Source organism: Drosophila albomicans, chromosome 2R (assembly GCF_009650485.2).
Source record: "Drosophila albomicans strain 15112-1751.03 chromosome 2R, ASM965048v2, whole genome shotgun sequence".
Lineage (NCBI taxonomy): Eukaryota > Metazoa > Arthropoda > Insecta > Diptera > Drosophilidae > Drosophila > Drosophila albomicans.
In genome coordinates this window covers 14,624,133-14,648,986 of record NC_047631.2, presented here as the reverse complement: position 1 = coordinate 14,648,986, position 24,854 = coordinate 14,624,133, and the positions used below count along the sequence as shown (strand labels likewise).

Genomic DNA, 24,854 nt, shown 5'->3' with positions numbered 1-24,854 from the left:
ATCACATTCTTAATTTCAAATCGTGAAATTTTACAATTATTTATATTGTTTTAAAAGTAATTTGTCCACTTTTATGTTTGTTGTAAAAATAAATATTTAAATTTAAAAAGTGTTGTTCGTTATTGAACATGTACGAAATTACCCTTGGGGAAATTTGTGTATTTTAGTATTTTTGTGCTCAAAGTGGTATATTTTGAGCTTTAACTTGCAGCCACTCTGATGATTAGCCGGCATTTTAATTCAATCAGATAAGATAGTTCTTGCTTTTATACTTTCGTTTTCTATTAAGCAAATTCTTTAAACATTTTTAAAATGGCCACTTACGAGGAAGTTAAGGACATTCCCAACCAGTCGGACAAATATTTAATTGATGTGCGCAACAAGTCAGAGCTGGAGAGGCAGGAACTTTACCAGCTAGCATTAACATTCCTAGTGAGTACTAAAGACCCTGAATTAACTTAATTAAGGGGCATTTATCATTAGTTATATATATAACTATATAATCTTTACAAAAGTGCCTGATTTGGAGAATGCTTTGAACTTGAGCGACGCTGACTTTGAGAGTAGCTATGGTCGGGCAAAGCCGTCCACTGATGCCGTCGTCATTTTCTCCTGCAAGGCTGGAGGACGTGCTGCTCGTGCCGCCAATTTGGCCAAGACTCTGGGCTTTACCAAGTAAGAAATTTATATACTTATTTACATAATAATGTACATTTATTTACACAAAACAAAACTAAACACAATTGCAGTGCCAAACCGTATCGTGGTTCGTGGACAGAATGGGCACAAAAGGAGGGCAAATAAATTATTAATTGTGAGCCCAAAAAAGGCGAATATAAAAACAATTTTAATAAATATTATACAAAAAATCCTAAACTTTGACTTCCTGCAGCTCACCCCAGCTGCGTCCTATTCTGAGTTTTACTTTGAGCGGTACATTTATTTTCACACAATTCTCCATTGTGAGACTTAAAATTTTTGCAACTTTCTTTGCTTTCTCCACGGGCACCTCAAAGATGAGTTCGTCGTGTATATGCAGCACAAAATTAACAGCATTCTCCGCCAAGCCAAGCTTCTGGCCATAACGTTCAATGCTCTTCTCCATGCTTAAGATCGCCTGTTTGGCAATATCTGCAGCTGAGCCTTGAATCGATGAATTGACTGCTTGACGCTCGGCTTGTTCTGCAATAAACAGCGATTAGAAGATATTTATTTTTTTTTAAGTTTGACTACGTACTTTTTAACTGCGGTTCACCACTATTGATGTGGTCCAGATATCGTCGACGACCTGTTATTGTCTCAACGTAACCATTGTTTCGGGCAAACTTGACAACTCTCGTTGTGTACTCCCTAAAATTAAGAAGATTCTTTAGAAATCCAGCTATAATATTGTGGCTGTACCCACCTAATGCCAGTATATGTTAGATGGAACTGCTCGGATATCATCTGCGCCTCTTGTTCGGTGCACTGAAGTGATTCAGCCAAGCTGCGCATGCCCATGCCATAAACAATGCCATAGCAAATCTGTTTGGTGCCGTTACGTAGATGCTCCGATACTTCCGATTCAGCTATCTTATTCCAATGCGCCGCAATGGCTGTGAACAGATCTTGCGGCGAGTTCATCACCTTTAGTAGTGCTTTGTCCTGCGACAAATGTGCCAATATACGCATTTCTAGTTGACAAAAGTCTGCCGAGATGAGACAACGCTTTGGATCCATGGGTGCAAAAGCGCTGCGACACGAGATGTTAATCTTCTCTTTGTTTATTTCAACTACAAAGTCCTTGGCCACATTCTGTAGATTGGGCTCCGTCATAGATATGCGTCCAGTGGCAGTGTAGGTAATGCTCTGACCATGCACTCGATTTGCCTGAGAGCATTTGAGCAGCGGTTGCATGTTTTTGGAGAGAAGCATGCTTAGCTTGCGGTAGTGAAGTATCAGCTGCGATATGGGCGAGTCTATTTTCTCGAGTATCTGACGAGATGTGCTGAAGCGTCCGTTGTTCTTGCGATGCAGACCCAGCACCTTGGCCACAGCCTGCGTTGCGCCCAAATTAAACCGTGAGCCGTGTAACTCGTAGATTTTATTCTCAAGCTTCTTCATTGTGCCAAGCATCTGTTGAAAGAGTAGCTGCAATCGATGCTCTTTGGCCGGAAAGCCCACGCATTCCATGTTGACCAGCGACAGCTGTATGGGCATCTCAACTCCTGTAAGAAAGAAAGCTGTAAGCTGGAATTATAGAGGGAGTAAAGTGAACTTACTTCTAAAGAACTTGAGCAGTTGTCCTGTTCCGATGCGCTCCAAATTTTCAATCTGTCCATTGAGTATGTGCACCGTGATGCAGGCCTCGATGGAGGCACGCACCTTGGGCATTATGGCACTACTTGCATCTAGTCCATAGCTGCTATAGCCACGTCCACTGCCGCAAAGATTGCACAGCGCTGTGCACTCTGGCGCAAACTGCTGGCACTACAGAGATTAGAACAGATACATGATTAATAATTGTTTTTAAGGGTTAAAGCATTTTTCATTTACCATATTTTGAAAGCTTAGGGTTCTGTCGGGCTGCAGCAGCCAGTTGCCCACCTTGGGGTCCTCCAGGCTGGCGCTAATCTTATGCACTTCTGGCACAGCATGACGCAGTGTCTTTAGCTGCTCCTTGCCATCGTGCATTAGCAATGTCAGCTCCTGTCGCTCCAATAATTTGCACAGTTCCTTCACTTTAGTGTCTTTGCTGATCAGATGCGGTTCTTCCGATTGTAGATTCATGTAGTAAACAACATTGTCAGCCAGACTAAAGGCGACACCAGCCACAAACGAGCTGTCGTCCACCTGGAAGAGTATCTCAGTACCAGCAGCAGCTGCGCGTTGTTCAGCTGCGGCCACTTGATTAATCAACAGATTGGCACCAATCAATGGTTTTCTTTTGCCAGCCTGAGCCTGCAATCCAATGCTGAAACCACAGCGCGACGCCTTGTGCAGCTCCTCAAAGGTCTGCTGAAACAATTGCCGATTGCCGCATATGTCAATGATGTCGATGCTGCTAAAATTGGATGCGTTATCCTCCGTCTTGGAGCAGCTCATGATATGCGATGCATTCAGCTGCAACGGATGCTTTATTAGCGAGTTTTCCATCGACAAGTTGGACAGCTCAATAGAAGAGCCAGTATTCGATGATGGTTCATCTGCTGGCTCAGGCGGCGGTTGCTGCTTTGCAGATTGTGGTGGTGGCTGCGGTGTCGCTGACTTGCGCTCCGAACGCAACTGATAGGAACGCATTAAGCGAGAAGAATGCGGCGTAAGCATGCGACTGTTGTTCGACTCCTTTGGCTGAGAGCTAGGTATCTCATCTGCATCCGCTTGTGGCTTGTTATCGACCGCATCGAGTGCTGCTGTGAGACCTGTGCTCAGCATAAAGGAGTCATCTCCCGTAAATAGATCCTGCTCAACAGCAGATGATTTGTTTGGTTGACTGGGTGCCGTCGGGGTATTGGAACCCTGATGATTTCTTGGACTACGTCGTGGTAGTTGCGTTGGCGTCTTGTTTTTGCTATTGCTGTTGCTTTTAGTGTTCTGCGTAGTCTTTGCTCTGATTGGTGTTGTGTTGACATTGCTGCTGATTGGTGTCTTGAATCCTGTACTTTGCCTGTTCTCAACATTGTTCTCTTTATTGCTGTTAATCTTTGGCATTGGCGGCGTGGCACCAGCTATCGTCTCCATTGGAGTTTTACTGGGCAATCCTTGCCGTATATTTTCCATTTCGGCGCGACGCTTGTTGATTTTCATCATTGCTTCGAGTCGTCGCTCCTCCATTTGCTTTTTCAACAGCTCTTTGCGGCAGGCTTCGCTTGTGCTAGGTTTCTCTACCGTTTCTACTGTAGGTTTGACAATTGAGTCGATTCGATTATGTTCTGAAAATGGGGTTTTTGTTGATGGAGTGCTTGCGACTTGTGCAGGCTTTGGGGTGGAAACCCTTGGAACAGTCTGTTCAGGCTTCGTTATTTCTTCTTTCTTTGGGTCTGTTTTTATTTGTGGGCTCTGCTGCGGAGGTTTGTTCATTGTAATTGGTCTTGGAGCTGATATACTTCCCTTTAATGGGGCTACTTTTGATGATGAATTCACTGAAGGATTCTGATGAGTTTCTTTCTTTGCTTCAGCCCTTAGTGGAACACTTTCCTTAGTCTTTTCCAGAGGTTTGCTTATTGTCATCGTGTGCAACTTATTGGCTTCAACTTTGACTATTTGCTCGCTCTTCTTATACTTTTCTAGAGGTTTATTCAGTCCAATGCTGGGCAAGTCATCGGGCTTATTGCTTTGTGTAGTCTTTTTAGAGTGTTCCTGTGGCTCTCTAGAATTAGACTGCTTCAATTTGGCTGCAGTATTCATGTCCACCCTTACACTCTCCTTGGCAATCTTCTGCAATTTATTGGATTCAGTTACTTCGGGATTAAGCTTGCGCACTTTGCGTGGCGACTCTACGCTCTCTGTAGACTTGCGTTTGAGGGAGCTCTGCAGCTTTTCCTCTTCCACTGACATATGAATTTCCTCGACTCTCGCACTAGTATCTTTTGGTATAGAACTTGTATCGGCCTTGGTATTTGCCTTTTCTTGTGTCCACTGTATATTTCCAACACCAATTTCATATTGTACAAACTGTCGCGCCTCGGAAATGAGAAATTTAGCAGCTTCCGCGACTGTCATGCCAGCTTTCCCTGTTATGAAGAAGTTTCTTGCTGAATTCCGTTGCTCAGCTTCAAGAGCATTTTCATTATCATGCTGCTTGGCAGAATCAAAGCTTAGGGAGTTGAACAGCACCTGCTCCAGAGCTAGCATATCGACGTTAGCCAGCTCCACAAGGCTCGTGATACCCGCATCGTAAAGCGCTCTAGCCCGTTTGTGGCTCAAGTCTGGCAGTCGCATCAAATCGATAAGATCTCGATGTATGCCAAAGTACAAGCGATCCTTGAACTGTGAGACAACCAGGGAAAGTGTCGACCATTGCAACGAGTTGCAAAATGCAGTCACAATGCCAGCAAATGTTGAGGCCATCTGCTGAAGACTTTGAAGCATACCGCGGCCACATTTGAATTTGTGGGCCACCACGTTGATGGGCGTCTCGTTGACCAGCTCCTGCAGTGCCAAGGCTGTGTAGAAGCTGCATGAATCAATTTTATAATTAGAAATGCATTTGACTTAACCAAGTGTCGACTTACCGTTTGTGGATCTGCATTAGTTTGTAGTCCAGCTTTGTTTGTCCGCGCATAGCACGCACCAGGAACGCCTCCTTGACGCCCACCAGCTCACCAACCTTTTTCATGGCCGGGTTAAGTTTCTCCCACATGTCCAGATAGAGCAACCAGTCAACATCTTGTAGCTGATAGCATACGGAATAAGGCGTCACCAAGTAAACAGCATGTAGCTCTGATTCAAGCACAAAACATCGACGTGACTTTTGCAGCTCGGCAAAGAGAATTAGACCATCGGTTGGTGGCATCGATGAAGCTAAGCAGGCCGTGCCTAGTCTTGTGGCTACATAGTTCTGCTTGTCCGCTTCCTCATCTGTTTGCAGGCGTACAAACTCATATTCGATGAGGAAATCCAAGGCATCGTTAATATGATTTGAATCGTCCTCGTGCTGCTGTTCCTCTTGCGCTTGCTCCTCACCCAATGAACTCTGAGCACTTAGCAGTGTGCAATTGACAAAGTTATCAATGTCCTCTCTGGTGCTCGCCACACCAGACGAAATGACTTCGAGCAACGCTCGCTTGAGATGCGTCTATAAAATGAATTGTTTTAAAATTGTTATCTAATATTAATAAGTTGCTTACGCTGCTATCCATGTCCAGGCAGGATCTAATTGGCTTTAATTGAGCCGTCACTAGCTCCTTGCCCATGCGTGCATTGCTCTCTGTGCAGATTAGTATAGACTCGCCAAGAGTATCCTTGCCAGTGCGTCCTGCACGACCAATCATCTGCCGATAGGTCAAGGAGCTCATCTGCTTGCCGCCAAACAAGGGTGAACGTATGAGCACGCGTCGTGCTGGTAGATTAACTCCTGAACTCAAAGTACTGGTGGCGACAATGACTTTCAAGGCGCCTGCTTTAAAGCTGGCCTCCACAATGTCTCGCTCCTCAGTGGTAAGTCCAGCATGATGAAAGGCGCAGCCATATGTAATCGCTTTGGACAAGACCGCATCGAGACCTAGAAGAATTTAATATAAATATGAGCAGTTGAGGATTAATATAAAAATTTACCCGTTGGAATATCCCGTAGTTGCCGCTTCACATCCTCAATAGCTTCCGTGTTGAGATGCGAACGCAGTTGCTTCGCCACGCTGCTGTCGCTTTTGATTAGTGCATGCATTGCTGTGGCCAGCTGCACCGCCAGATTTTCGCACCAATCCTTCGAGGGGCAAAAGACAACAACGGAGCAGCCCTCGAGCAGCGTTTCGATGCACAACTGTGCAACCTGATCGCTATCGTTGCCAAGTGGCGGCACCGCCGACATGCGGCTAATGTCGCGCATGAAACGCAACTGATTGTCATAGATCTTGTTGCCCACCTTGATCATCTCTTGCAGCGCCACAGGACGATAGTTGGTCACGTAGAGCTCAGCGTTTAGCCAATGCTGCAGGAGATGCACATTCGCCAATGTGGCGGACATGGTAATCACTTGGATTTGAAGAGCATTCTTGCGTGACATGTACAGCACCTTAGCCAGCAGCAGCTCCAAGATATAGCCACGCCCTGCATCCGATATGAGATGCACCTCGTCCACTACAATCGTGCCAATCTCATCGAGTTTACCCTGCTCCAGCAGCTTGTTAATAATGGAATTGGCCTTCTCAATAGTGCAGATGGCCACATGGATGCTCTCGAAGCCACCGGGTGGGGTGTAGCCTCCAAAGAAACCTTCGACGCGATAACCAGCGGGTGTCAGCAAATCCTGCAGATAGAACATTTTCTCGCGCACTACTGAGATAAAGGGCAGAATGAGTAGCACCTTCTTGCTGCGCTCCAGCACAGTTTTTAGCAACAAGATTTCACTGACCAGCGTTTTGCCCGCTGATGTAGGAGCGGAATAAACAAGATTTGAGTGTTCGAAGAGCACTTTTGGATTGCTGAGGCATTCCACCTGCCAGTCGAACATCTGCAAGACGCCCTTCTTTTTGTACTCGTTGAGCACACTGTGCGGCAGATTCCAGGCCGAGATTAGCTTAAGTGCATTCAAATCTAAAATTGGGGCTGGTTCACTTACGTTTGCGGGACTGTTGGGGGAGAGACGTAGTTGACTTGGTGACATACTACTCAAGTTCTGCGTTGATTTTAGTGCGACTTCTTGGCTTTGATAGATACTTTGTTTGGTCAACTCACAATGACTACGTCGTAAATCCTGTTGCAGTTGTTGTGAAGCCTGCGCATCTCTTGCTGGGCAGAGGAAGCTGCTTTCATCGAGATTCTCCATTAATTTAATGGGCGAATTGCTTCTGCTCTTTATAGGTTCTGTTTCTGGTTCAGTTTCGGTACCGAAGACATCTTCTGAGCAGATTTGTGCTTCAAAAACATCCTCAGTGCCGTCTTCAAATAATCCTGCCTCTTCCAGATCGGCCTGGATTTGCGACACACGCATTAAAGACTCCTCTGCTTTCGTTGGCTGCTCCAGATCCTTTCGATTAGTCTTTACCTCCATTTTATCATACGAAAAGTCATCTTTAAAGTAGTCGGAGTATTGCTCACAGCTGGCATTGGGAACTCTCGACGTTGTGCCTATCTTGGTATCGGATTTGCTACGTCGGAAATGTTGACGTTGTGAAACACTCGACCGATTTGTAATGCGCTGCGACTTGGTTTTAAAGGTTGGCGGCGACTCTTGTATAATTTCCAATCCATTCGGCTTAACGTTTCCTCCGTTGTTTGTAGTGCTCTTCACATCATTCTCCAAGTTCATAAATGTGCTCTCGCCAAAGTCAAAAGACTGCGAGAAAGCCATTGCACAAAATTTGAATAAAATTTGTTATTAACTATTATATACAATTAAAAAAAATAAATAAACAAAAAACAAAAATAACTAAATGCCGCGGAATTCATATGCGGACTGCCAACTTAAGTAAATTCAGCATATCACAGTGTGACCATGACCGACTATACTTTTTGCACTGAAAATACTATTTCGCGCTTTTTGCACTTAAAATGTAATAAAGAATTAATGTTTTTGAAATCAAAATTGACTAAATTCTTATAAATGTTACAATTTATTAATTAATTACCACCTGTTTTTAAAAAATTTTAATCGTCTGCAAACGACTGCATCAATGTTTCCAATAAAATTTCGATTTACAATTATAAAATGGTACGATTATCGATACATGAATAGTACCATCTCTAGTATCAATGCGAAATGGATGATTTCAAAGTGCCGGTTTTGCCGTCTGCGGCCAAAAGCGAATCTGTTGCAGATGAAAAACCCACCGAGGAAACACCAGTTTCATCGAAAACTTCACAGCCAACTAATTCCTGTCCATACAAAGTTCCAAAGTGGTCACAGCCGCCAGCTGCAAATGAAAACTACAAATTCGAGGTGCTCAAGTCAGGACAGATTATCGATGAAGTCAAAGAGTTGCAGCAACAGGCTGTCTGGACATTTGGTCGCCTGCCCGAAAACGATGTGTTCATGGCCCATCCCACCATATCCCGCTTTCATGCCGTGCTCCAGTACAAGCCAAAGGCGTCCAGTCAAGTGCCTAGTGATGAGGAAGAGGAAGAAAGCTCGGAGAACGCAGCAAATCCGGAACAGCCTGAAGGTTGGTACATCTACGATCTGGGCAGCACACATGGCACCTTCCTGAACAAACAGCGTGTCCCACCGCGAGTCTTTATACGCATACGTGTTGGTCACATGCTCAAACTGGGAAATAGCACACGGGTTTACATCTTGCAAGGTCCCAGCGAAGATGAGGAGCCCGAGTCGGAGCTGACGGTAACAGAGCTACGCGAACAACGCGACCAGCAAGTGGCGGCAGCTGCAGCTGAGAAGGTGCGGAAGGCACAGGAGGCTGCAGAGCGAGAACGCAATGAAGGCGTCAGTTGGGGTATGGGTGAAGATGCTGACGAGGAGACTGATCTGGCGCATAATCCCTATGCCAGCACCAATAACGAGGATCTGTTCTTTGATGATCCCAAGAAAACGTTGCGTGGCTTCTTCGAGCGCGAAGGTCTCAATCTGGAGTACAAGTGCGATGAGTTGTCGCAGGCTTCCTTTGTTTGCCGTGTCGAGCTTCCCATTGATGACTCCAATGGCCGGCCAATCATAGTTGAAGTTACACACAAAGGCCGAAAAAAAGATTGTGTGGTGCAGTGTGCCTTGGAGGCGTGTCGCACCCTCGATCGGCATGGTGTCCTCCGACAAGCGAATCAAGAGTCTCAGAAGCGCAAGGTTCAGAAAACTGGCGATTCCGATGATGAAGATGAGTTCTGGGATCGAACTGGCGATGTGGCGAGGAAGAAGCAACGAAAAGCGAATGCAGGCGCCAGTGTAACGCTGACTTACGACGATTTGGTATGTAATTATTAATATATCCATACAATAAGTGAAATTCTGAATTTGCTAGGAGGATGTAATGCTTACATATGTACATATGATCTTGCAATTAGGCTGAGTTTTTCAAATTGATATTCAAATAGACTTAAAACAGTAATTAATTTTATTAATTGTAGAGTTTTGAATAATAAGCTAAGCTTTTTAGAAATCAGCTATAGCCAGTGCTGTTTATAAGTTATATTAGCTTTAAAACTACCTCAATTTCAACATATAATTAATATAATACATAATTAAATTTACACATTTCCATACAGCTGAAGCAGGAGTCTGAACTTAATGAAGAGCTGCAAAAAGTTGAGCAGGAGATTACGGCTTATCAACAGAATGAAAGGCGTTTAAAGGAACTGGCTGCGAAACAACAAAGCGCAGAGGATGACTTGGACAATTTTATGGATTCACTGAGCGAAAATGTGACGGCAGTGGATAAAACTGAGATTAAAAAGCTGCGTGTAAGTAAAACAACTGACATATGAAAACTCCTAGCTAATTAGAGTATTATCTATTTTTTAGCTGGAGGAGCACCGCATAAGAAGTGAAAAACAAAAGCTGCAACGGCTAATTAAAATTGCTAAACCAACAGCTCTGCCTTTCCTGGCAACCACAAGCAGCTCTTCAGCCGACAATAAGGAACAGGAAAGCAATGCGACCAAGAAGCAGCTGCCCATGATAGGCAAACGGAATCAATTCAGTAAATTTAAAGTGGTCAAAGCGGCGCCTAGTACTCGACCCAAAGTACAAACGAATGTGTTTGAGTCTGATGGCGAGGAAGTCGAGGAAGAAGAGGAGGCGGAGAAAGATATAAAAACGGATGCAGTGGCAAAGCAATCGTCTAGTGAAGATGCAAAGGAAATACCCTCGCCAGTCGCAACGGAAGTAAAATCGAACAATTCAATGGCAAAGGAAGAGGAGGTGGTAAACAAATGTAATGAAATGATAACGGAAGCACTCGCTGCACCAATCGAGACGCCAGCAGACATAGTAGACACAGACACAAAGTCACAAACTGAGACAAAGGCAGTCGGTGAAAGGAGCACAGAGGAACAAAGCAGTGAAGAGGCAGCTCACAGGAAGCAGCGACGACAACGTGCTCGACAACGCAACAAGCAGCGTCAAGATGTGGACATGGATCTGAACGAGCTGGCCGAGCATGAGGATGATGAAAAGTACGCCAAGTGGGTGCCACCTACGAATCAAAGTGGCGATGGCATTACGCACCTGAACGATAAGTTTGGCTACTGAGCCAATCAGTTGTTAAATTTAAGCAGTTGATAAGGGCAACTTTTATTTGTAAAGACTTTATTTCGCTGTTAATATTTAATTTCATCGATAAGTTGCTATCAATAGTATATTAAATATTAATTTTTAAAATAAGCTCGCTACTCATTGGCTGCAAAGAGAAAGAGAGGGGTGCACAGACAGGTAATTTAGCTTTTCAACACACCATCATTCTCTCACTCTCTTGGCAGTTACTTGCTGTTCTGATAAGCCGCTACCCCAGCTGATTCCAACCCCTAACGTTCATTCGCATTCCACTGGAAGCAGTTCAGGGGGTAGTAGGAGTGAATGTGTTACAAATTCCTGCGCATGTATAAAAAATGAACGCGACCGAGACATCGATGGTAGCCGCTGTTAAGGCTCCAACACTTGAACTTCCAATTCAGTTACAATTTTGCTACTCTTTTCGTCGGTACGGCGAACGGTTGAACGTGGGGACGAGTCTTTTTTGTTGGTTTGCCAAACAGTCGAAATCACATTTTGTTTATGAACACAGTGCCGATCAGAAACTAGTCCGTTGCGTTATTTAATTTCCAACACAACATTGACAACATTAATGGAAAGTCAAAAAGAGTCAATGCCACCGAACGGCACTTAAAATACTTACAACAACAAACAGCGAAAGAAAAGTTCAATGTTAACGCGTTACATAAAATTGCAATAGAATTTGTAACATTCAATCATATTCAATATTTGGAGCTGACACACAAAAAAGTTGTTTTAATGCCGTCGCCACGTGTTTTGTCAATAGCTGGAGCACATGTGTGGGTTACATTTTAAAACGCGTAACAGTCCGTCTCAAAAGACGTCCCTACGTTGGGGCGACTGCTGCTGGTTCCTGGTTCCGAAACAATTGTAGACTCGTTGGATTCCTATACTCGAAACACCAAACTATTCGAAACTGCATAAGCATATATTTGTATGTTGATTAATTAATTGTTATTACTGGATTGGTGTCTGTGATCTGCTTTCTTTAGCAAATGAAAAGTAGTAACGCACACAAATCAAATTGTTTAGGAAATGTTGCATAAGCTAAGGCGCATTTGATTGGCGCGCTCATTTGCCGTCGTTAAAACAGAGAACCAAAGTTGCGTGGGACGTGAAACGTGGAACGTACGTAGAACGTGGGGCCGTGGAACGTGAAACGCGTAGTCTCGTCGCATAACTTAACGCCTGCTTTGAACTTGACACACACACACATACACATATACATATACGATTTTACCATAGCAAAGGTGAGTTCGATTGCCCGCAAATGCATTGGGACAACATGCGCATGACAGAGATTGTGTGGCTAAAACTCTCTGTCACTCTTGCCACTTGCCACTTTTACCACTCTGCCACTTGCCTCAGTGGGAGCAAGCAGCCTTTGGCAGCGTCTGCCATTTGCGCGACACTTTATTGCTCTTGTTATTGTTATTCTTGTTGTTGTCGCTGTCACATTTTGCTTAATTACAATTTGTGATATTTTCCCTTTTTTTTTGTTTTTTATTTTGAATGAGTTCCCACATACAAGCCTGCAAATTTGACAAAGACATGGCACAGAGAATTGGCAGCTAAGCCACAAGCATAATTAACGTTCATTATGAGTCAAGTTTAGACAAAAGCTGAGATCCTTAAGAAATAATTGCCTTAATTATGAAGAAAGACACAACAATCTAAAAAAATCCTAGGGTAAAATATTGCCATAGAAACAAAAGGTATGCAAGAAGTGTATCTATAAGATACTAACACTGTATCTTAACTAACTGCCAAAGCTCTTTGATTTCAAATTGGCTGCACAACTAATTGACGTTGTCATTTAAGCCTTATTAAATACGCAGCAGATACTAGTTCGTGCTGCAACCACACGATAGTTAATTGCATGCTATTAACAAGGACTCCGAATGGTCAAAGGCCATTTACCAGAATGTCATTGCGCCGCAGGGTTTATCCTTGCATAAAGGTCAGCTGAAGCATATCCTTGGTGGCCGATAAAGCAGCTTAATATTTAATAGCAAAATGCGTGCAACTCGAGGCGTGCAACAAACACTATTTATAATTATGCTAACTTTTACTTTTATTCCACTGCAGCTGAAAGGTCGCAAGTATTAGTTTACATAAGCACAGCGAGCACAAGAGGCACAAGTAGCACATCTTAGGGACAAGGACACACATTCAACACTCACAACGATGATCAACATTGCTGGTGTGGTGAGCATTGTGCTCTTCTATTTGCTCATTTTGGTCGTCGGTATTTGGGCTGGCCGCAAGAAGCAATCTGGCAATGATTCCGAGGAGGAAGTCATGCTGGCAGGCCGTTCCATCGGTCTCTTCGTGGGCATCTTCACCATGACAGGTGGGTGTCACTTTAAGTTTCTCTTTATTCCATCGACTGATCAAGTATTGTTTCTTTTCCTCAGCCACCTGGGTGGGCGGTGGCTATATCAATGGAACCGCCGAAGCCATTTATACCTCGGGTTTGGTTTGGTGCCAGGCGCCCTTTGGCTATGCGCTCAGCTTGGTGTTTGGTAAGCTACAAGGTTTTCCTTTCTATCGACTACATTTAACATTTACTCCTCTTCTTAGGTGGCATTTTCTTTGCTAACCCCATGCGCAAACAGGGCTACATTACCATGCTGGATCCGTTACAGGATTCCTTTGGAGAACGCATGGGCGGTTTGCTCTTCTTACCTGCACTCTGTGGCGAAGTCTTTTGGGCAGCCGGCATTCTAGCCGCGCTGGGTGCCACTTTGTCCGTCATCATTGACATGGATCATCGCACTTCGGTCATTTTGTCATCGGGCATTGCCATCTTTTATACGCTCTTTGGCGGCCTCTATTCTGTGGCCTATACTGATGTCATACAGCTTTTCTGTATCTTTATTGGCTTGTGGATGTGCATTCCTTTCGCCTGGACCAATGAACATGTGCGTAGTCTCAGCGACATGGATGTGGATTGGATTGGTCATGTGGAGCCGAAGCAACGCTGGTTTTATATAGACTACGGTTTGCTGCTCGTATTTGGCGGCATTCCGTGGCAGGTTTATTTCCAGCGTGTACTCTCCAGCAAGACCGCTGGACGGGCACAGCTGCTGTCGTATGTGGCTGCCGCTGGTTGCATTCTGATGGCAATTCCTCCCGTGCTCATTGGCGCCATTGCCAAGGCAACACGTAAGTCATTGAAATCTATGATTTCTCTTTAGTTAATGAACATTTTTAACAGCTTGGAATGAGACGGCCTACAAGGGTCCGTACCCATTGACTGTGGACGAGACGAGCATGATATTGCCCATGGTCTTGCAGTATCTGACACCCGATTTTGTGTCGTTCTTTGGCCTGGGTGCTGTGTCGGCTGCTGTCATGTCCTCGGCTGATTCTTCGGTGCTGTCGGCTGCCTCGATGTTTGCACGCAATGTCTACAAATTGATTTTCCGTCAAAAGGCATCCGAAATGGAAATCATTTGGGTAATGCGCGTCTCCATCATTATTGTGGGCATTCTGGCCACAATTATGGCCCTCACCATACCCTCCATCTACGGCCTATGGTGCGTATGATTGACAACTAGCTCATTTAGGTGCATTCAATTATTTGCCTTTGTCATATCCATTTGCAGGTCCATGTGCTCGGATCTCGTGTACGTCATTCTGTTCCCTCAGCTGCTGATGGTGGTGCACTTTAAAAAGCATTGCAATACCTATGGCAGCCTGGCTGCCTACATTGTGGCGCTGTTTATACGTCTCTCGGGTGGCGAGGCCATTTTGGGTTTGCCCGCTCTTATACATTATCCGGGCTATGACGAGGAGACGAACACACAACTGTTTCCCTTCCGTACCATGGCCATGCTGATAAGTCTCATTACGCTCATCTATGTCTCCTGGTGGACCAAGTAAGCAGCGATTACATTTTATTTGCCAGCTAAATTCATATTTTCTACTCTCCCCAGAATGATGTTTGAGTCGGGCCGACTGCCACCGAGCTATGATTATTTCCGCTGCGTAGTCAATATACCTGAGGATGTGCAGCGCGTGGGCGATCCTGCCGAGTCTGGGGAGCAACTCTCTGTGATGGCAGGTCCACTGGCACGTTCCTACGGCGCTGCCACCATGGCTGGCAAGGATGAACGCAATGGACGCATTAATCCAGCACTGGAATCCGACGATGATTTGCCCGTGGCTGAGGCGAAACGTATGAATCAGCAAACAGCACAGGCTCAGGTGCAGAAGATGCTCGACACGGCTACTGGGAAGACCACTACAGGTGGAGGCGGTGGACAAAGTGGTCAATCGATGGCCATGCCCACGCCAGAACAGGATAACACAGCCTTCTGAGCGACATTCCCCACATGTAAGTAAATTCAACAACAACAACAGTTCTAGGTTCTCGACTAAGTTTTCTGTTGCTTCACATGCAGTATTATGTTGAGCTTATTATGTATCTGATGGATGTAAAGATACACTCACACATACACATACATACAGCGTACGTTAAACACACAAGTGCTCAGGTAAAAAGTGCAGAATGTTGCGTCTAAAGTTTATGATAATTTTGCCAGAATTCTGTGTATAGTTTCTAAAGGCTTAGAGCCTCATCCACACTCAACATCCCCAAACACACAACACACATTCTACAAAGGCTTTCACATAGAATAACTGAAGTATCTATAATAATAATCGAGACATATCCAATGTATAAATGTTATATATAGCGACACGAAACGAAACGAAACATATCAATGTCAAAACTGAACGTAACTGAAAACATATCAATTGCATTTTCCATTCAAAGCGAAAGAAAATGCATTCAAAATACATACGTATTATTCTATATAGAATTTAGTAAGGAAAATTGCAGCAACCAAAAAGTAAAAAGCTAAAAACAGAAATCGAAATATACATACATATATAGATGTATAGCGAGCCGATTTAACTTAAAATTCGATTCATTTGTTCACCGTGTAATTTGTGTAATTGACAAAATGTTGTTTGAGAATATATAATATAAATATATATACATATAGATTTGTATTGGTCCTACAGTTTTAGGTGCATATAATGTGAATCATGTGTCCTTCCACAAAAGCAAATATTCGAATGAACAATGCGATCAAAGCTGACTAAATAAAACGAAACGAACATATCATGAATGCAACTGAATAATACTATTATTAATAATAATACTAAATTATACTATAATACCTAAAAACAAATGGTGGAGCGTTATATAGGCAAATGAATTTTAGCTGCTCTCAAAGAGCAAAAACCACACAAAATATATAAAAATAAAACTAACACAAAAAACTATACATAACATAATACAGAATAGAAATGTTAGAAAAATGTTGCGTCATAGTACCTAATGCGTATATACACAGTTATACATATACCTATTTATATATATGTACCTATATATAGAGAGAATGCTAAAACACTGAATTTAGTAAGATAATACCCAGGTGAAAAAAACCAATCTATCTAGATGATTATCTGCGGTATTCCGACATTGGCAAATCCAAACACGCGCTGCCTAAAACCTTTATCCCAATTACCAAAAGTCCGAAAATTATAAAAAAAAGAATCCCAATATCTAAAATCGAAGCGAAAAATTGAACTTGTTTTTACAGTAAATCAATTATTAGAGAAATATTTTTAAACTTGTTCTATTGTTCATTCCATCTCTTGGCTCGTTTGTTGAACATTTGTTCCCCTCCCAGTTGATGTAACATTTAAATAGTAATATCAATTATTATCTATGTGAAACTACTTGTAATGTAATATGTACTTAAATGTTGACTGCTTTTTGATGGAGCCTCGAGGCTAATAAGAGTTTTTTAAACTTTACATAAGCGAACTAAATAGTTAATACTAAATTTGAGCTAATTCAATGTTCATACAAAAACACACTCGAGTTACAAGCAGTTGAGGCCGAAATATTAGTAGCACCTTGTCAGGTTTTTGTTACAGTTTAATTAGTTTAATGGTAAATTATATAATTATTTTTTAGACAAGATTTACATTTGTTTAATTTGAAATAGTTTGAAAACAATGATATGTCTGGTTACTTAATACAATTTGACCTTCACTGTTATGACCATTTTATGCAAGTGTTAGCTTTATTTTGGCTTCAACTGTACAATACAGAGTTAACTATGTTCTTTGCTGTTGTTACCTATTGTTGATATTTATTTTACAAAAACTCTGAATGTACTATTTATCGCAAAAAAAATTCAAGCTCGTTTCAGCAATTGTTAAATGAAATTTCAAGATACAGAAACAAAATAAGAATATTACAAAATTTATCAAATTGAATCGTGTGTTGAATTTGTGCAGCAAAACACAAACTCTGTATATACTATGAGAAACTTGATTGTTTTTTAAGTTATTAAGCAAGTTACTAACAACAAAACCACCAACTATTTTATGTATTAAAACTGAAATGAGATGAGATCAGATGAGATTAGCTGGCAAAAGCAATGATGAATGAACTACTAGAAAATGTACTACATATGGTTAGGAAATGAAATGCGTACTATGATGACGATGTGTTGAAAACTATTAGTATGTTGGGTTTTTATTAGGGTTATTCTTTCACCTATTGTTGTTTAAACATGCCATAATAATCAATTGATGTATACATACATACATATTTAGTGGCATATTGCAAGTATGTTAAATATAATGAGACAAGATTACGATATACAACAATACAAAATATATGATCAAATTATACCATACAACCGAAACAAATACATATCAATGTTAAAAGCAAATGCAAACAAAAACAAAAAAAAAAAAAACAAAGAAAATCGAGAGAACAAAAAGTATTTAATAAATAACAAATATATATATTAAAATGGTTTCTTTGTTGATGCAAATGGCGTGTAATTATTTATTCCCTCTTAATCTTAACTATTTCACGAACCTGCTCTAACTGCATCTCTTTAAATGCCCATATGTGTGTAGTCGACAAAGGCTTGTGTAACACCCGCAACGTCGACAAACATTATTGCAAAAAATATAAAATAAAAAAAGGCCGAGAGACACAAGAAAAACCACCTAATGACAATTTAAAACAATGGAACCGTATTATCGTAAGCGGAAATTTCTCATCATAAAAATGCAGTTCAAATGCAAACAAGAGCAAGGGAGATGACGAGGGGAACCGGGGAAAAGAGGCACGGGATGCAGATCGCAGACAACAGCAAGAAGATCGCAGAGAGAAGAAGAGATCATCAGGTAAGAGGTGTAGTTATGTGAAATACTTAGAAGTAAATTAGTTTAATTTGCCGAAAATAAAACAAAAAACAACTAAAGTTGAGTTCATTATGTTGCCGCTGATGTTATGGTGATTGTTGTTGCTGTCATTGTTGATGCTGCTACTGCTGCTGTTGTTGCATTTGTGTAATTAACTTATTGTAATCTTAATTAGACACAAGTCGTAAAATGCCGCAGTTGTTGAAGCAGGGAGAGGGAATGCCATCACAAGATCATCGCAGACGTCGCACAAGAATTGCCCTTTAATTGATGTTGCGGCTGTCGCTTGTTGTGGATGTTGCTGTCGTGTCATGTTGCTGGCGTGCATGTTGCTACTGCTACTGCTATGGCAGTTGTATATCCGGTATTTTGCTAGTCAATTTGCATAACTGTTTGCATATTGAGCCTTCAACTGTCAGCGGAAGAATTTCACGAATGTCAGCTGTAAAACTGAGATCTCAGATCTTGGATCTATTTAGAGTGAGATTGTCTGCTGCTGTTTGTAGTAATGAATCGCTTGTTATTTTTTATGTAATCATTTTAACATCTTCTTTATTAAAACGTATTATGTCTAGTGCAAAATTACAGCTAACATTCAATGGGTTGTATCGGGTAATTTTGTCTTTTTTTGTTAATTTTTTATTTTTTTGTGATTTTTTCGAGCTGCGAATAATTTACAGTAGGGGATTTCCTTTTGTCTAAATTGATGATGATTGTGAATGAAAATGAAGCTTACCGGTTACCGGTTAAGAAATACAACAATTGGTGCAGGTGGCAGATGAGGACAAGAGTATTCTAAGGCACTTGAACGCTTGCAGTTCCTGATGATACTGATGCAGTTTGGAGCTGGAGTTATTTCTCCCGCTTTCACTTACTTCTTACGGTAAGTGTAGCCGCCGTTGGCGCTGTAACTCTGCTGGATGGTCTCGGGTACTTGGCTGGGTCCATTGTAGTTATAGCCAGAGTCCTGGGAGGGTGCGCCATACGACGACGACGGACCGCTGGGAATGCTATCACCATTGGGGGCGCCATATGAAGATGATGGGAATGAGGATGATGAGCCTGAGCCGAATGAGGAGCTGCTTGAGCCATGGCCGCTTGCTGCAGAATAAGGTCCGCTGCTGCTGCCCCCTGCGCTGGGAGCAGAGTAAGAGCTGGATGGACCCGAAGAAAAGGAGCTGCTGCCACCTGCGCTGGGTGCGCCATAGGAGCTCGATGGTGCCGAAGGGTATGGTCCACCGCTGTTAGCTGCAGGGCTGGGTGCAGAGTAGGAGCTGGAAGGTCCTGCGCTGGGAGCACCATAAGAGCTGGACGGAGCAGATGGGTAAGGTCCTCCACTGTTGGCACTGGAGCTTGGGGCAGAGTAGGAGCTGGATGGAGCCGAAGGAGCACCGTATGAGCTGGAGGGAGCAGCAGGGTAAGGTCCTCCACTGTTGGCTGAGGGGCTAGGTGCGGAATAAGAGCTGGAAGGTCCTGAGCTGGGAGCACCATAAGAGCTAGATGGTGGGGCTGGTGCAGCTGGGTAGGGTCCTCCGCTGTTGGCTGAGGGGCTTGGTGCCGAGTAGGAGCTGGATGGAGCGGCAGGAGCACCATACGAGCTGGAGGGTGCTGCTGGATAGGGTCCACCGCTGTTGGCTGAGGGGCTTGGTGCCGAGTAGGAGCTGGATGGAGCGGCAGGAGCACCATACGAGCTGGAGGGTGCTGCTGGATAGGGTCCACCGCTGTTTGCGCTTGAGCTAGGAGCGGAGTAGGAGCTTGAAGGGCCGGAGCTAGGTGCGCCATAAGAGCTGGATGGTGCAGCAGGATAAGGTCCTCCACTGCTGGCAGCGGGGCTGGGAGCAGAGTAGGAGCTGGAAGGTCTTGAGCTGGGAGCACCATACGAGCTGGAAGGTGGAGCAGGGGCAGCCGGATAAGGTCCACCGCTGTTAGCTAAGGGGCTGGGTGCCGAGTAGGAGCTAGACGGAGCCGAGGGAGCTCCATATGAGCTGGAGGGAGCCGCGGGATACGAACCGCCACTATTTGCGCTTGGGCTGGGAGCAGTGTACGATGAGGAAGGTCCATGAGAAGAGAAGCTGCTGCTGCTAGAGCTGGAGCTGGAGCTAGCGCTGGGAGCACCATAGCGGGATGAAGGTGCCGAGATGGGCTGGAAGGAGCTGGAGCCAGAAGAGCTGGAGGGAGCACCGTACGAAGACGAGGGTGGAGCTGGAGCAGCTGGACCCGAGGTATAACCGCTGCTGCCGAGGGTTTGTGTCTTCGAGGGAGCACCATAGTTGGTCGACGGAGCCGATGCTAAGGGCACAAAGCTGCTCACACTAGGAGCGCCATAGGACGAGGATGGACGAGATGGAGCGCCATAGCTGCTTGATGGAGGCGACGACTTAGGTGGTCCGTACTTGGGCGATGGTGGTGCTGGAGGAGCTGGTGCGCCATAGCTTGAAGAAGGTGCCGATTTAGGAGGTCCGTAGTTCGAGGCGGGACGACGCGAATGATGTTGCTTCCTGGCTGGCGGAGGTCCGTATGACTGGCTGGGACGGCTGGGAGGTGCACCGTAGCTGGAGGATGGTGGAGGAGCTGGACGCGCTGGTGGGCCATAGGAGCTGGACGGACGCTGAGCTGGGGCAGGGTACGGGCCACCCGATGAGGCGCCTGGAGCCGAGTAGCTGCTAGATGGGCTGGGACGCGAGTTGAAAGCTGGAGCTGGACCCGAGGCCGGTGGCAGATAGGAGCTCGCCGGTGGAGCACCATACTTAGATGATGGTCTGGATGGAGACGAAGGCGGCAAATAGGCATTGTTCAGAGGCGCCTCACGTTTGCCGCCTGCCACGGCGACGACGAGGACGGCAACGAAGCCAAAAAGCTGCGAAAGAAGACAAAACAAAAAGCGAACGAGGAAATTAGTTTTGTGGGTCGATACGGATAATCGATCGGATGGATCGGCTGCTGTTACTACTGCGGCTGCTGTTGATGCTTACCACTGCAAGCGACGAGCTCATCATTGGCTGGCGTGCGATGCGATTCAATAGCAAATTGGCCAAACTGTAGCGAGAAAAAATAAGAGAAAAGTGCGCAGGAAAAATTAGATATAAATAAAGTAGTCGATAAAAGCGGTAAAAGAAAGTAAATCGTTGTTGATCAAAGCCAAAAGAAATAAATTGCGCTAATGTTGCATAATGTTGTTGTAGTTTTTTGTTTTTTTTTTTTTTGCTGTTATTTATGATGACCGATAAATGAGTGCCTAGCCATGGGGTCAACCTTCAATGCACGCTCATCAATCTTGACTGACAGACAGTAGTTGGACGTGTGACTTATATGATGATGGCAATGCCAAGAACTGGCCAACTGCTGGACCATAACGCTTGACCCTCAAAATCATCAAAATCTAGTAGCTGTCTTGCTGGCTTGATTTTACATAATTGTTTTTGAAACCGAACTGGGCCAAAAGCGAGAAGAAAATTAAATAGAAAATCGCTTACCAAAAAGGCTGTGACGAGCACAGAAAAAACAATAAAAATGAAAAGCCTCAGGCCACAAAATATAAAGTGAAACTTTTCTTTATGCCCAGCAATTGAATAAAGACGGCTAAGGGTCTAATCCCACACACAATCCAAACTATCTCTCGCTGTGGTGTTGTGATGTTGTGAATAGGCTGATTGGGATTTTCTCTAGTGTTGACGTCTATTCCCTAGGAGGCCTCCTACACCCTAATGCAAGGCATTGCCACACACTCGAGAGTTGACAATGCATGCAATACAAATGTGTTTCTTTACAGTTGTTAACAATTATGGCTTTTCTTGTTTAGCCAGAGTTGCACACATTTTTCACTTTCGATGGTTACCAATTGTTGCTGTTGTTGTCGTTGTTGATGTCGCGTATGTGTTGACTTTATTGCAAAAATAAAACAAAAAACTGAAAACTGAAAACCTAATTATAAAGCTCATTTTGAAGTGCTGACTGCGTTGACCCGAGTCAACTTGCCTCAGACTTTTTATATTTTCTTTATGTAAAGATGCGTCAAATCTGAATTGTAATGCTGAGTCTTTAGTCTTGTTTTACTTAAGCGCGTAAAACTTATCGAAAGAAAAGTTGTTTGGCAAAAAGTTGATAACAAAATCGACCCACTTCTAAGCGCTTAAGAACTTTTGCAACTTTCTGTTTGCTTTCAGTTTAAACACTCTGCACTTGTTTAACACAGTTGGTAGTCGCTGACATCCTTATTCGTATTTGTAGTGATGATATAGAATAAGTCCACACTAACCGTTTAAAGGCAACAGCAGTTTGTAGCGATGATGTGCAATGGAGTTGCTGAATGAAGATGGTATGCTGCTCAGCCGAAAGTCGAATGCAAACTACTCTGTTGTGTGGTACGCAGCATGCATTTTTATACGAAAGCCGCGTAGCTTCCCAGCCAAGCTGAACGAATATCATAACTGGGCAAAAGTAAAGTCAAGCCAAAAAGCCAAAAGCAAAAGTAAAGCAAAGCCAAAAGCCAAAAGCAAGAGCCAAAGACGCAAACGCAAAACAGAAAACACAAAAGCCAAAGCCGAAAACTAAAGCTTCCAGCCAAAGGCAACAACAACGTGTTTTCAATTTGGCTTTTTTATGTAACTCCAAATGCACTCTTCAAAAGCGAATCACTCGGCTAACATCTACATTCAACATTCGTACAACAACAAGCGAAAAACTCTGGCGCTTAACCGACAATCGCTGCGCTGCCAACGTTAACTTTGACGTCAACAGCGACAACAAGTTTGTTGTTGTTGTTGTTAAAGCGACTCACGAAGCGGCGAAGCAGTTGAAGCTCTTGCGGTTTTTGCATTGATAAAAGACGATGAAAACCGCCCACTCGTTAAGGGTTTTGCGGTGGCGACAAGTTCAGTGCCGGCATCGATCGCCATCTGAAGTTAACAGCAAGTACTAGTAGATTGTATTGCGTAACTACGAACGGACTACGATGCGTATACTGTCTATAAATTGCGTATACGCGACGTGCAGCAAGCACAAGACAATATAACATTGTAATTGCTGTAGCTGCAGTTAAAATGTTTTTCATTTATTTCTTTTATTTAGCACCTTTTTGGTGAGGAAGTTAGGCAATAGTTGGTGGGAACTCTGGCTTCTTCCAGATGTAGCTGGCCCATGGGATGCACTCCTTCAGATAATGCATGTAAGCTAATCCAGTGGGGCAATCCACCTCGGTGGCAGCAACATTCAGTTCCTCGCACAGCCAATACTTGGCCGGATCGAAGTGGTGTGGATACGTCTGTCCCACCTCGGTCTCATCCTGACAGGCCGAGCGACCAGCATCTCCGTTCACAGCAATCACAACGGCGGCCAAAAGGGCAAACAAGGCAATGACTGAGCGAGAAAAACATTGCGTTGAGTTTGTGAAACGATAGAACAAGATGGTCATAGAATATACTCACAGGCTTTCATGGTTAACTGCGTAAGTTTTGCTCTCAAGTGTGCTCTGCTCCCTGGCCAGAGCGACACTTATATAGTTCTTAAACAGAAATAAAAGCAAAACGTGAAATATCTACAAACATCAATTGAAAACATTCGCATCCGTTGATTGATAGCTATCAATTGGAAATAACTGGAGACACGTGTCGCGATAAGAATAAACTTGCCAAAAAAGATGCAATTTCAATTTAGATATCAACAATTAATGGATGCTTTTTTGTTGCCTTTGATAAAGTGTATAAATAAATAAAAGAAAGCTGCTGGCGCAATAAAAACATTCTTATTAAATTAACGTTATTATTTATATGCCCCCAAAAATGTTTTTCCATTAGTAGTTGCCTCATTAGTTTTAGGATTTAGTTTAAAATTAATAAAAAATGTTACTCAGAAGTTTATTATTTTAGAAATAATATTCAAAATCGTAACTTAACAACTTATGAAAGATATATATAGAGAATAGATAATTATATATAAAGATTCTTTAAAAATATAATTTTATATGATAACAAAAAATAAAAAAATATATATATTTTTTGAGTTAACAAAATAGTTATTATTTGTATAAAATAATAATGTTTTGAAATCTATTATTTTGTTAAACGAATATGTTCAGATATTTCTTTGAAGAAAAAAGAAGTAATTTTCTTTCACAAATTATTGTTACTTTTAAATTTTTAAATTGAATTATTCATACATATGAATGTTAAGTCCACATATTAACTAGTACAATTTTGTAAACTTTGATTTGATTAACCTAATTTATATATCTCAATAAAGCCAAATATGATTCTCATAAAATTGTTTTTATATCTAGGTTTTTTAAATTTTAGTCATCACGTAAAAAAAAGTTTAAATGCCGAAAAAAAGTTGGGGAATGTGAGCATCGCAAGTGATTAATTATTCTACACATAATTTCGCTTGTTGATTTTGGTGTAAATAAATATTTCTTTTGTTTGGCTTAACCTTATGAATATGGTTGGTCAAACAATGGAGATGATCGGGTTTCACAAAACCCAAACTGCCTTAGTTACAGTAGTAAGCGAAATGGCAAACAATAAAAAGGTAACCCTATAATTTTAATCGTGCTGTAATGTGAATTCATTTAAATTGCAAAACAATCTTTGGCAAATTAGTTGACAGACAACAAACCGTCTGATGTTGCTATCAAAATTGTTGAGTTGTTTTGTTGAATTTGTTTTTTTTTTGATTTTGTCGGTTATTAGTTTTTGTGTCGTTTTGCAAAGTAGCAGAGTGTGAGTGTTGTTACAACTTTTGTTAACTGTTTGTA

The 24,854-nt window shown here is 42.8% G+C and overlaps 6 protein-coding genes across 6 annotated transcripts; 3 read left to right on the top strand and 3 right to left on the bottom strand.

Moving 5' to 3' along the window:
* Positions 1-212: 212 nt before the first annotated feature.
* On the top strand, positions 213-848 carry LOC117574877 (rhodanese domain-containing protein CG4456). Its single transcript, XM_034258907.2, is given in 4 exon segments — positions 213-391; positions 394-432; positions 516-675; positions 750-848. Coding segments are annotated over 4 exon segments (333 nt in total). The 5' UTR covers positions 213-312; the 3' UTR covers positions 805-848.
* Positions 849-867: 19 nt separating this feature from the next.
* Positions 868-8,106, bottom strand: LOC117574876 (DNA polymerase theta). The gene is made up of 8 exons (XM_034258906.2): positions 6,256-8,106; positions 5,829-6,202; positions 5,214-5,776; positions 2,536-5,155; positions 2,262-2,469; positions 1,406-2,207; positions 1,238-1,350; positions 868-1,182 (listed from the first exon to the last, which is right to left on the bottom strand). Exons 1-8 carry the CDS (start codon positions 7,988-7,990, stop codon positions 872-874), a joined length of 6,726 nt encoding a protein of 2,241 aa, XP_034114797.2. The 5' UTR covers positions 7,991-8,106; the 3' UTR covers positions 868-871.
* A 264-nt stretch (positions 8,107-8,370) lies between these two features.
* On the top strand, positions 8,371-10,969 carry LOC117575681 (kanadaptin). The gene is made up of 3 exons (XM_034259969.2): positions 8,371-9,556; positions 9,853-10,047; positions 10,109-10,969. The coding sequence occupies exons 1-3, from the start codon at positions 8,399-8,401 to the stop codon at positions 10,835-10,837; spliced, it is 2,082 nt and encodes a 693-aa protein (XP_034115860.2). The 5' UTR covers positions 8,371-8,398; the 3' UTR covers positions 10,838-10,969.
* A 292-nt stretch (positions 10,970-11,261) lies between these two features.
* Positions 11,262-17,739, top strand: LOC117575331 (high-affinity choline transporter 1). The gene is made up of 7 exons (XM_034259488.2): positions 11,262-12,108; positions 12,947-13,211; positions 13,276-13,383; positions 13,442-14,026; positions 14,079-14,400; positions 14,470-14,742; positions 14,800-17,739. The coding sequence occupies exons 2-7, from the start codon at positions 13,046-13,048 to the stop codon at positions 15,182-15,184; spliced, it is 1,839 nt and encodes a 612-aa protein (XP_034115379.1). The 5' UTR covers positions 11,262-12,108; positions 12,947-13,045; the 3' UTR covers positions 15,185-17,739.
* A 1,220-nt stretch (positions 17,740-18,959) lies between these two features.
* Positions 18,960-22,440, bottom strand: LOC117576305 (sialidase). The gene is made up of 3 exons (XM_034260960.2): positions 22,362-22,440; positions 21,079-21,142; positions 18,960-20,963 (listed from the first exon to the last, which is right to left on the bottom strand). The coding sequence occupies exons 2-3, from the start codon at positions 21,100-21,102 to the stop codon at positions 18,978-18,980; spliced, it is 2,010 nt and encodes a 669-aa protein (XP_034116851.2). The 5' UTR covers positions 21,103-21,142; positions 22,362-22,440; the 3' UTR covers positions 18,960-18,977.
* A 695-nt stretch (positions 22,441-23,135) lies between these two features.
* LOC117576307 (uncharacterized) lies at positions 23,136-23,607 on the bottom strand. Its single transcript, XM_034260962.1, has 2 exons — positions 23,530-23,607; positions 23,136-23,461 (listed from the first exon to the last, which is right to left on the bottom strand). The coding sequence occupies exons 1-2, from the start codon at positions 23,537-23,539 to the stop codon at positions 23,193-23,195; spliced, it is 279 nt and encodes a 92-aa protein (XP_034116853.1). The 5' UTR covers positions 23,540-23,607; the 3' UTR covers positions 23,136-23,192.
* Between the last annotated feature and the right edge of the window lie 1,247 nt (positions 23,608-24,854).